The 13,140-nt window shown below is 38.2% G+C and overlaps 1 protein-coding gene across 2 annotated transcripts in view; it reads right to left on the reverse strand.

Moving 5' to 3' along the window:
* Positions 1–13,140, reverse strand: part of CRADD (CASP2 and RIPK1 domain containing adaptor with death domain) — a 246,985-nt gene that overhangs the window by 155,356 nt on the left and 78,489 nt on the right. The window contains exon 3 of one of the 2 annotated variants that reach the window (XM_044677417.1): positions 49–58. The exons of the other annotated variant lie outside the window; for it this stretch is intronic. Coding sequence (XP_044533352.1) covers positions 49–58 — 10 coding nt within the window. The remainder of the gene's footprint in view (positions 1–48; positions 59–13,140) is intronic. 2 annotated transcript variants of the gene reach the window in all.

Genomic DNA, 13,140 nt, shown 5'->3' on the forward strand with positions numbered 1-13,140 from the left:
ACTTTCCCAGAGTCCTATTTCTCCAAATGTCTGAAGCAGGCTTTGAACTCCGGTCTCCCTGACTCCAAGTCTGCCCACTAACCCTAATGGTTCAGACATTATATAGAAAGAAGAATCAGATGGGACATAGGCCTGGATGGGGAAACCAGTTGGCTGCATTTGGATTTCATGAATTAAATAGGGAGCTGGTTAGCTTAACAAAGCATGCTCCTCCAAGGCAAGTTGAATTCAAGCCCTTGCTTGAATTTCTTATATAGATCAACATTTTAATTAGGCTCTGGAAATCCATTTCGGTGAGTCTCAGTGAAGGTTTAATTTCTAGAATGTATCTCCAGTAACATTTTAAAATAATTTCCTTACTGACAAATTTTTTTCTCCTTGACTAGCATTTTAGGTTCTTCAGATGAAACCACTATATTATGAAAGGTTGATTATTATTTTATTATTAAAATAATCTTGTGTGTTCCCCTTTAGTTAAAGAGATTTGTGAAAAATGAGATCAATTAGAGAGATTCTTTATTTTATAAAAAGGATTCATTATAGGATTCTCTTAAATAGCAAACTCTCCTACTATATTTCTTGAAATACAATTCAATTTCTAACCATAAAGGTTGCAGCCAGGATTTTCAGACTACGTCTACTGTGGAGATGGGGTTCCACATAATTTCTCATGTGGTATCAGGTTACATATTGCTGCCTGTTGAAGATGGGTAATAGAAGCTTATACCCAAGATACTTTGATGCAAAATCATTCATATTGCATTTGTCCTCAGTATTGTTATGGTTTCTACTATTTGCATGGATGTTACAACTTCTGTTACTGATAAATATATATGGAACTTCAAAGGGTCCTTTAGCAAATGAAGAACAAAATTAGACCCTCACCTGTAGGCTAACAATAGAGAATATAATATGTTTGGGAAAAAATCTGCCATATGGCCTTGAACATTCATTAATACTGAATGTGAGTGATTCTCTCCTTAACAGTTATTACTAAATCTGTTTAAAATATTAATGTAAAATAGATCCCCCATCTTTTGAGGGGGCAGGGGGAAGAGAGAAACTATTCAGAAAGCTGCTATTTGTGGCTTTCTCTGTTGTCACTTCTCCAAAGGGCATTTGGTGCAAAACCACAGTTTTATTTATGAACTGAACTGAATAACAGAGTATTTTTAGATGAGGCCAAAAAAAAAAATCCCTTTACCTTTTAAGCATTTGGAGCAGCATATAGTTAAAAGAAGTCATAACCTTTATTAAAATACCTTTTGAAAGAAAGAAAGCCTATCCAGTATTTCCAGTTTGAAATTAAAGTGAGATAATTTATTTTAGGTCTTTTGCATGAATGGATTAGAAGAATTACTTGGCTTGCAAATATCCTGTTGATGAAATCTTTACTTGAAGCTTTTGATGGCTTGTGGGCATTAGACTTGTTCTCTGTAACTTAAGCTAGGGTAGTTTTCAGCTCTAGAAGTTTAAGATCATACACCCATTTCCAGAAACCAAATTGCATATCGCTATAATACAAATGTAGTCTTATGCCACTAAAATGTCATACAGCCAGGGACTGACATTTTTGTTTATTGTCCAATCATTTCAGTCATGTCTGACTGTCACCCCATTTGGAGTTTTCTTGGCAAATATTCTGGAGTGATTTGCCATTTCCTTCTCCAGTTCATTTGACAGATGAGGAAACTGAGGCCAACAAAGTGAAGTGATTTGCCCAGGGTAACACAGCTAGGAAGTGTCTAGGTTAGATTGGAAATCTAGAAGATGAGTCTTTGTGACTCCAGGCTTGGTGCCTACACCAACTAGCTGCCCCTAAAATGAAAACTAACATTTTTCACAGCTACAAAAGTAGCACTGAGACTTTTGAGACACTGTGCCGTGCTTGGCTAAATGACTTTTCAGTTGCATGGCTGCAGTTAGGTTGTGGGGATGTGCAGCTCAGTTTCTGGAAATTAGTGAATAATCCTGAAAATCATTGATGAAAAGTTTAAAAAAATAAAAAAAGAGGGGTATGGAAACTAAAAGCTGTGATTCTCTCCTAGCCAAGTCTTACTCAGGATGAAATCAAGTAGGTTATTATAATCACTTAACAGCTGCGATTTGTTGTGATTTTGCAGTACCTGGGTTCTTCTGAGTTATCCTTGCTGGTTTCCAGGAATTCAGGAACTAAGAACTGTTCTACTTAGAATTTGAAAACCCAGAGCATTTAATTCTATGGGTGTGGGCGATGTTTTTTAAGGTTGGAAGACCAGTGACATAGAGAGCTGTATTGTGTTACACAACACGCCAGCTTCTAAACATGTCTAATTGCATATTATATAACCAGAATGGGGAGGGGGGGGAGCACATAGAAATAACAATTGCTGATATAACCTTGCCCTGGGGGTGAGGTGGAAAGGACTCACCCATAAAAGTGGGGGGGCGGGGAAGAATCTGTTACTAATTACGGATTAGAGAAGTAGACTAGGTGAATAAATAAAAATAATGCCCTTTTTCATTTTATTTACCGCCATTTGGGGGTAAGGTCTTTTTTTTTTAATTCCTTCCAAGTTTTGAGGAAGAAAAAGCAATTCCTTAAAGGTCAGTCCCTCCGCCCAGATATGTTTTAGTCCTCAGAGAATTCTAGTTGGATGTTTTCAAATCGGTTTTTGCCTTTCCCATTTTATTTCATTGTGGTAAAAGAAAAATTTTTTCCTTGTCTTTCTTTTCTCTCCTTCCATTCTTTGCCATTGTCCTCCATTTCCAATGCTATGAAGGACCCTATTCTTTTATGAACTACTTCAAAAAGTCCCTATGGTCCAGATAGTTTCCCAGATCCCTTACCTCTGTCTAATCATAGAAAAACAAGCAACAGGAAATGCTGAGAAACACATACATGGCTGAATTTTAGACAGATGGAAAGGAGCTGCCAAAGAAAAATGGGATGCTTCCCATGGTTTCCAGGAATGGAAAGTAATGATAGTCTGTCTTTTCAACATCATCTCTGACCTGAGTCAGATTTTCTTCTTGGACTCCTCTGATATCTGAGTCTACACTTGTTTCCAAGGTCAGCCTCCTTCCAAGGCATTTAAGAGTACTGGCCATTCTGGTGACCAGGGCACTGGGGAAAGGTTGATGATGCTTTGAGGGACCATGGTGATAAAATGGATAAAGCACTGGGCCTGAAGTCAAGAAGGGAAGGGAATAAGCATTTATCAAGCACCTCCTGCATACTAGGCACTGTGCTAAGCACTTCTGAAAATATTTTTTCATTTGATCCTGACAACAACCTTGAGTGGTAGGTGCTTCCCACTTAAAATGATTCCCATTTTAGAGTTGTGGAAAATAAGGCAGTCAGAGGTTAAATGATTTGCCTAGGATCATATATATATATACCTAGTAAATGTCTGCGGTTGGATTTGGACTTAGGTCTTCCTGACTTCAAGTCCAATTATCAGAAAGCTCTGAGTTCAAATCCTTTATCAGACACTTACCAGTGGTGTGACCTTGAGCATTACTTAATCTCTTTCTGCCTCAGTTTCATCAACTTGTCAAATGGGTATCATGATGGCACCCACTCAGGGTTGTTCTGAGGAGCAAATGATTTAAAACATGTCAATGCCTGGCACATAGTAGACACTTAATAAATGCTTCCTTCCTTTGTTCATTTCTTCCTTCCTGCCTAGGGCATAGAACAGGGCTCCCTTGTTGACCTTTGCAGATGCTGAACTAATACCGAGGAAGTGAGTGAAAGAATAAAGGAAAGAAAGAAGTTCTGGAAGGAAGATATAGGTTATCCCCCAGACTACAGGAGACTTTCAATCCCTTTATAAGTGTTTTCAATGAAACTTTCACTTTTTTTCTAGAGGTTATTCATTGATTTTTTTTTTTGCTTTGTTTAAATCATTTCTGGGTTTTGGTGTGTTGGAGTGGAAAACTTCTTCAGTGATACAGTTACTCAATTCCTGCTTTGGAGAGAGAAAGATCGATGTTTGGTATTTGGTTGGGGAAAGATCACCTTTAAGGTATAGGTTAAAGAGCAAACTCAAACTATGTTTGATATGGAGTTGAATACAAAGGTAGAGACACCTGTAGCTTTTGGGGTCATTAGTAAGGCTAACCAAGGGTGCCATGGCAGGTCTGTGGCATATGGGCCAGAAGAAAAGGGAAAGACAGGCTGAAGAATGAGCTGTCCAAGGGGATGAGGAGAAAAGAGTTACAGCACCTCCATTGATAATTACCTTTGATGCGGCCAGTGCCCATTGGTGGCATGTTCCTGGCTATTCAAATAGATTAGAATAAGGAATCCACGATTCTTGGATTCTCTTTTATTCTCTTTGCATGTAACAGTTAACCTCCCTCTAACCTCAATTTCCTGCTCCGTTTAACAGGAGCAATTATGGTGCTATTCTCAGAGAAATGTGAAAGGCAGAATATTATTAATTATGATCATTATTTTGTACCCAGGCTTATGTCCTTTAAAAATGGCATCTACAAAGACTCAAGGCTTTTAAATGGGCAAGATGTTACCAAATATTTTAGAAATTAAAAAAAAAACTAAATTTGGGTCCAGAAAACCTTGTCATTCATTTGAGATGTATAAAAATATAAAAAACAAGCACACAATTATACTGTTAAATCTGTTTATGAAGCTATCATATGGAGCATCATGAGATGATAGATTCAGGTTCAAAAGAGACCTAAAGGTCATTTGGTCCAGCCTGGCTCTTCCCTTCCTTCCCCATTTCCCCTACATTTCACATAACAACATCCTACAGAAGGTAACTGATAGACTCCAGGGACATCATGGTGCTAAGTGGATCTTCTGACTACTGGGTGAGGGTGCCTTCCACTGCACCTTCTCCATTTAAGCACCAATAAAGTAGCAAACCTAAATTTGTGGCCTGTGAAATACTTAACAGGGCATATAGAATATATATGCAGACATAGGAATATTATTCATCTTTAACTCTAGGACTTTTCTTCTATTGCTGTCTCTCCTTTAGTGTTTCTCTTTCCTGATGCTGCATGGCCAGGTGAACGGAATTCAGGTCTTGGAGTCTAGAAGACCAGATTTAAGTTTTGCCTTTGAGAATCCTAGCTGTGTGACAATGGCAAGTTATTGAACCTCTCAGTTCTCTAAACATCTGTCTGAACTTGTTAATTAAAGATGAGCTGGAGACATGAAAAAGGAGATTTCCCTACCAGGAATTCTTTACTCATTGAACTGGTCGGAAGCAAAAAACCCTACTTTGATTTCTACTTTCCATAGCTGTTGCTGTGGTGATTCCTTACTCCCTGTGTGACCTTGGACATCCTGTGTTGCCTCTTGGGCACTCAGTTTCTTTTAAAGTTAAAGCTGTACTCTTAAAATTTTTAATTTTATTTGTCCCAATTTTTTGTTGTTTTTGCATTGAGTTTATGCTTTATGCTTTTTGGCGTTGTATTAAGATCGTTTTGATGATCATTAGTATTTCTGCCTCCATAGATGTCAATATAATAATAATAATAATAATAACATAACACTTTAATGTTTGTAAAGTGGCTTATGTACATTTTCTTTTTAAAAAAAAAAACCTTTATTTTCTGTCTTAGTAACAAAGCTAACACAGAAAGGCAAAGGCTAGGTAAATGGGGTCAAGTGTCCTGCCCAAGCCCACACATTAAGGAATTATCTGAGGTCAGGTTTGAATCAAGGTTCTCTTGACTCCAGGCCTGGCATTCTATCCACTGATACCACCTAGCTCCTCCCAGTATAGGTCTTAAAGGCTTGATAGTGATCCCAACACCAAACTGTTGTCAACAAACACAGTATTAAGCTGTTCTTTCCTGTTCTCTTCCTGTCCCCATCCTATTCCCCTTGCATTGGGATTTCTTAAAAGTAGAAGCTACCTAATTTGTTTGCTATGGGGCTGAAATGTTTCACATGCACCTTGAATGTTAGAGCTTATATAAATACAATTTATAAATTTATGAAAATATAATATTGTATCAAGTGATTAAAATTATTTTAGTTTTTAAAGTTTTAGTTTAGTTTTTTAAGTTAAAGTTTAGTATTTTAAAAGTTAATAAGATTTAAGTAGTGATTTTTAAGTTAACTAGTTTCTCCTAGCTGTGTGACCCTGGACTAGTCACTTAACCCTAAAACGAATGAGGAAGGAAGGAAGGAAGGAAGGAAGGAAGGAAGGAAGGAAAAAGCTTAGAAGGAATGGGAAGAGGCAAGACCCACTAATGGCAACACAAAATGACACCTGAAAGCCTGCAAGAAAATAGATACAGAAAGAATCTGAGAAAGGCCCAAGCCCTCAAAAAAAGCCAACAGTCTTGAGGTATTCAATATAAGGATAAGTAGCTCCTGCAAGAGAATGAATCCTCATGACCACACTGCAATCAACAGCATAATCACTTCGGGTAATACTAATGATGACCTTAGATCCTCTCCAGGAGACTGGACAAATCATGATATATGCAGATAATTAAAGGTTATAGTGTAGTAAGTGATAACAAAGATGAATAATTTAAGCAAAGTCATCCAAAACTGTACAAAGGCACAGAGACCAGAACAACATAAATCAAGACAATGTTCACTGGCAACAAAACTTAGGTCAGATATAATGGGCAAAGATGGCACCAAAGTATTAAAGTTCAAGCACGCTTTCTTCCTTTCCTAAATTCATTGTTGTCGTCATTTTAATCATGTCAGATTCTTCTTGACCCTTTGTGGAGTTTTCTGGACAAAGATACTAGAGTGGTTTGCCATTGCCTTGTCCAGCTTATTTTACAGATGAGTAACTGAGGCAAAGAAGGCGAAGTGACTTGCCCAGGAGTCACCCAGTTAGTGTCTGGTGCCAGATTTGAACTCGGGGAAAATGAGTCTTCCTGATTCCAGGCCTGGAAAGTCTATCCTGATACCTCCCTGCCCAAATAGTAAACTCCAAAGTGGAATATACCTTTGTCAAAAAGCATTCTATTATATTTATAGCTGCTCTTTTTGTAGTGGCAAAGAATTGGAAATTATGGGGATGTCCATCAATTGGGGAATGGCTGAACAAACTGTGGTACATGTTGGTGATGGAATACTATTGTGCTATAAAAAATGATACCCAAGATGATGTCAGAAAAAGCTGAATAGATCTGCAGGAACTGATGCAGAGTGAAACAAGTAGAACTGGGAGAACACTGTATACAATAACAGCAATTTTGGACAATGATCATCTGTGAAAACTTGGCTACTCTCAGCAATTCAGTGATCTGGAACACTCCTGAAAGACATGATGGAGAATGTTACCCACCTCCAGTGAAAGAATTATTGGTGTCATCTTTCATATCAGTGAGTTTTTTATTTTATCTTGGAGTTTGAGTTATGTATGAGTGTGCTATTACAACAATGACCAATATGGAAGTGTATTTTGCATGACAATTGAAAAATTTTTTTAAATTTTAAGTACTCTATTAGATCAGCTGAAAAATCATTTTGCTTGGAGAAATGTACTGAGGTGAGGATTGCTATTTGGGGTGTTTGCAGAGAAGTGTGACGCCTGAATCAAATTTTAAGACCAGTATGCATGGATTAGACTTGAATCAGGGGTTCTTAACCTGATTTCTCTGAGTTTTAAAAAAGAAATTCAATAACTGTATTTCCCCATACTTGGTTTCCTTAGTAATTCCTCAGTAATCATACTGAATAAGTCAAGTTTATCTATTTAGTGACATGAAAATGTGTTCTAAATCACTCTTAATTAGAGATACAAATTAAAACAACTCTGAGGTACAGTCACTTCAAACAGATTGACTAAGATGACAGAAAAGGAGAACCATAAATGTTGAAGGGTGTGGGGGAAAATTGGACCACTAACACATGGTTGGTGGAGTTGTGAATTGATTCGACCATTTTGGAAATCAATTTGGAACTATGCCCCAATGCTCTAAAACTGTGTATTTCCTTTGATCCGGCAATACCACTAGGAGGTCTGTATCCCAAAGAGATTTGGGGGGGGGGGGGATTCTTTTAAAGGGAAAAGAATCTATTTGTACAAAAATATTTATAGCAGTTTTTTGTATTAAAACAGAACTGGAAACTGAGGGGATGTCCATCAACTGGGGAATGGCTGAACAAGTTGTGGTATATAATTGTAATATAATACTATAAGAATACCATAAGTGCTATAAGAAATGATGAGAAGGATGCTTTCAGAAAAACCTGAAAAGTATCACATGAACTGATCAAAGTGAACTGAGCAGAACCAGGAGAACATTGTACACAGTAACAGTAATATTGTCTGATGAGTAATTGTGAATGACTTAGCTATTCTTAGCAATACAGTGATCCAAGACAGTTCTGAAGGACTCATGATGAAAAATGCTATCCACTTCCAGAGAAAGAATTGATGGAGTCTGAATACAGTCAGAAATATGCTATAGTTCACTTTGTTTCTCCATTTTTTGTTTGAGTTATCTTCCATAAAATTACTAACATAGAAATATGTTTTACATTATTGCACACACATAATGTATATCAAATTGCTTGCTATCTCAGGGGAAGGGGAGGACAAGGAGAGAGGGATAGATAGAATTTGGCTCAAAATAAAAAAAATTTTTAAAACAGAGGTTAAAAAAATTTTGATATGTAATTGAGGGAAAAATATAATATTTTTTAATCATGCCTAGTCCTTCATACTGTGTTTTAAAAGGCAGAAATGTGTGTAAAGCATTTTACAAAGACTGCTATCTGAAATATTAAATTTCTGTAGAGTTTTGGTGTTTCAAGGGGTGAGTTTCAGTTATACTGAAATTTTTATTTAAGCACACCTATTTTCCTCAGCAATGCAGTTAAATAAGACATTAATTACATCTTTCTTGGCTTCTAAATCAATTGGCTATTAAAGGGATAAAAACAACTAGAAACTGAAAGGAACAATCTCATTTTAATGAACAGATTTGTTAACCGCCCACTCCGAGATCCAGCAAAACCAGGCAAAATCCACAAAATGATCCAAATTTCCAATGACCCTAATTTCATGCTTCCCCTCAGTCACCACAGTCTATACATAATTTCTGCCACCATAAACAGAAAAATGAACACAGAGTAATCAAAGATGTCAGGTTTGAGAAAAATAAAGTCTCTCTGGCCAAGAATTACAGACCACAGGGGAAAAATGTGTAAGAAGGAATCACCTAATCAAATCATTTCAGAGTTGGAAGGGAAATCAGCAGCCATCCAGGTTAGGGGTTCTCAACCTTTGTGTCATGATGCACCCTCCCCCCTCCTTGCCAATCTGGTGACCCCTACTCAGAATCATGTTTTTAAATGCATAAAACAAGACATGAGATTACTAAGAAAGTCAAATATATGGAAATATAGTGGCCAAAAAAAGCTTTAAGTTCACAGAAACCAGGTTAAGAACCCTTGATCCTAATGCAACTCATGCATGAAAAATGATTCCCTACTATGCTATGCCCCCAGAATGGTGGTGAGGAAGAACAGCCCTTCCCACTCTTCTGTCAGGGACTTTTTCCCTGACATCCAGCCTAAACTTGCCTCTCTGCCATCTCCACGCATTCATTGTTCCTAGTTCTGCCTCTGACTTCTAACAGAACAAAGATCATCTTCTCCATGACAGTCTTTCAACCACTTGAAAACAGCTATCATTATCCCCCTGAGTCTTCTTTCTCCAGGCTATCTCCAGTTCATTTAAATGATCCTTACATGGCATGATGATACAAGGCCCTTCGCCATCCTGCTGCTCTCCTTTGGATATCCTCCAGTGTATCAATGCCCTCCCTAAAATGGAGGATACCCTGAATCAAACACAATATTCAAGAAATAGAGAAAGGCTATAAATAATAATATGGCCCCAATGTACCATTTCTATTTTCCAAATATATTTTATATTTTCTTGTTTGCCAAGAAGGATGTATATCTACTGATTGGATGAACAAATAAGTTACTGGGGCAGCTAGGTGGCTCTGTGGATAGAATGCCATGCCTGCAGTTGGGAGGTCATGGGCTCAAATGTGGCCTCAGATGTTTTATTGCTGTGTGACCCCGTGCAAATGACTTAACTCCAATTGCCTAGCCCTTACCACTCTTCTGCCTTGGAACCCATGACCAGTATTGATTCTAAGACAAAAGGTAAGGGTTTAAAAAAACAAAAAAAGTTTATTAAAGGGCCTAGCTTTAGAGTTCACAACAGTTTTACAGTAATGCCTCTACAGTGTGCTGGGGACCTTCCTGAGTTCTGGAAGTTTATCCCAGTGATGCCCACCCTCTGACAGGCTCTAATAAGCTAAAAAGGCTTCAGTGTTCAAAGTATTTGTCACCCAAGGATCAGCCTCCCTAATTATGTGAAGAGTCATTAGTAGGAGGCTGGACACCACATAGTGAACTTTTTTGGATAAGAAGAATCAATGAAGCAAAGAAAAATATAATTGGCTTTCAGTTCTATGTAGCTATCCCCACTTCTACTTCCAATGTGCCTATGCAGTCATGATAGGAAATGAAGTAGAGAGCATTAAGAATAATGTAGTCCTTAGAGTGTGCACATTCATTTGACTTTATAATAATAACTTGCAATTTTTGCCCAATGATCGATGTTAGCCTCCTCAGAAATCAAGAAATTAAACCACATTCAAATGATATCTCAATGTAAATGAAATCAGAAGATATAGAGCTGTAGCTAAATAAATGAAAGGATTCTACAGATTCTCTTCAAAGAGGCAAAGAAAAGAGTTGGTGGTCTAGGTCTCTGGGGACATCCAAAGGCCAATAAGAAATATTATTTCAGGGATTCACAGTCATCTGATCCTGTAGAATTCATGAAAAGCTTAAGCAAGTAGACCACCATGAAAATAATGGCAGTTTATGGATCAATATCTACTCCAGAGGAGGATGAAGAATTTCCACAACAAATTAGAAAAGATCAGGGGCTACTAATTGGCTCAGTGGATTGAGTGCCAGGCCTAGAGACAGAAGACTGTGGATTCAAATCTGGCCTCAGACACTCCCTTGCTACATGTCCCAGGGCATATCACTTAACCCCCATTGCCCAGCCCTTATTGCTCTTCTGTCCTGGAATCTATACACAGCATTGATGCTAAGATGGAAGGTAAAGATTTTAAAAATACAACTCAATACAACAATTAGAACAACTCTATCTTGACCTATCAGTCAACGTACATCTATCGAGACCCTACTAATGCCAGACACTATGCTAGGTACTAGGGCCATAATTTAAGCAAACTGTATTCTGAAAAATGGAAAATGGAGAAGGAGAAATATTAACTCCACTCCTCTCCCCATGGCAACTGTCAAATATCTAAAATTTACCATGAGGAGTTGGCAAAAGGACCCAAGAAACTACCACAGATACAAACAAGCCAAACATATTTAGATATGCCCGCATTTTCCAAGTGACATATTTCCATCAAGACCCTAGACCCTAAGCACTTGATGGACTAAGAGAGGGAAGGCAGTTTGGTATTATGGGCATTGAGTTTGGAATCAGAGGAGCCAGTTTCAAAAGCCAGCTCTGCAACTTACTACTTGTGAGATCATGAATATCAGTAAAATCAGGGCATTGACCCAGCCATTCTCTAAAGTCCCATCCAGCTCAAAATCTGAAGCTTATGATTTAGAGATCCTCTAAACCAGCCCCCTCATTTTATGGATGAAATAAAACAGGTCGAGAATGGTTAAGTGAGTTGTCCAAGGTCATATATATAATGAATAACAGAGTACTCTAACTTGGAATTTAATGTTCTTTCTACTCCTCCTCTTTACCTTTCATCTGAGGAATTTGTGGCAGGCAATATACTTTTTAAAAGGTATTCAATTTTATTTTCTTACTGTTTCAAAGAAGAGAAGCCTGCAAAGAATAGAAAGCTGATGGAAAGTGTTTAAAAAAAATAACAGGGGGGCAGCTGGGTAGCTCAGTGGAGTGAGAGTCGGGCCTAGAGACGGGAGGTCCTGGGTTCAAACCCGGCCTCAGCCACTTCCCAGCTGTGTGACCCTGGGCAAGTCACTTGACCTCCATTGCCCACCCTTACCAATCTTCCACCTATGAGACAATACACCAAAGTACAAGGGTTTAAAAAAAAAAATAACAGGGCAGCTAGGCAACACAGTGGATACAGCACCAGGCCTGAAGTTGGGAAGACCTGGGTTCAAATGTGACCTCAGATACTAACTAGGTTTTTGACCTTGGGAAAGTCATTTAACTCCTCTTGCTTAACCCTTGCCCTTCTTCTGCCTTAGACTTGATACTAAGACAGAAGGAAAGGATTTTAAATGAATAAATAAAAAATAAAACACATAATCAATAAGGCAGCTATAATTACTGACTCCTTTGTTTGCTTACTCATTTCTATATACTTTTAATGAGAATAGTCAATTCATCATCAAGGGTAATGAAAACATGCAAGTTTTCTTAGGAAATTTTCTGCTGTAGGTCACAATTTTACCATCACACCATTAACAGAGAAGTACAGAGAACTTTAAATCCTGCTATATCTATTGTTTATTTTTTAAGCTTTTGTCTTGGTAGAAAAACTGCATCCTTAAAGACTCTTCTCCAATAAAGCATCTCTCCTGCACATAGGAGATTAGATTAGACATGACCATTGGTTATACAAGATTAGACACGACCATTGGTTTGATTTATCCATGTGTAGAGACAAAGTATAAGAGAACGAGCCCCACTATCACCCAAGGTATTCAACAGCAGCATGGAGTGTGTCCTGCACAGAACCAACAGAAGCAGGACCCTTCCTCCTTTCCCCACCCCTACCCCCACACCCAAGGGAGGCAAGGTTCTCAGAATGGCCCTATTCGCAGGTGATATTGCATTGGGTACTGAGACACTATAAAGCCTCCTTAGTGAAATCAATCAACAGCCAGGCAACGCTGGTCTCATTCCCCATTCCTATCCAGTACCTCTTTGAGGCATGGAGATTCCTCATCCTGGGGCCTTAAAGGCCATGGTTTGGCAGTTTCAACTAACCTGGAAATACCTGGAAGAAAGGCCAAGCATTGAACTCTCTATTACATCTAAGAACCGACCTCCCTAAAATCAGAAAGGCTCCACACTACTGGGTTAGAGAGCAAGCTCACCAATAAGGGCTGTTCTCTCTGTGGATAAGGATTCACACTGATGAAAT

Source organism: Gracilinanus agilis, chromosome 5 (assembly GCF_016433145.1).
Source record: "Gracilinanus agilis isolate LMUSP501 chromosome 5, AgileGrace, whole genome shotgun sequence".
NCBI lineage: Eukaryota > Metazoa > Chordata > Mammalia > Didelphimorphia > Didelphidae > Gracilinanus > Gracilinanus agilis.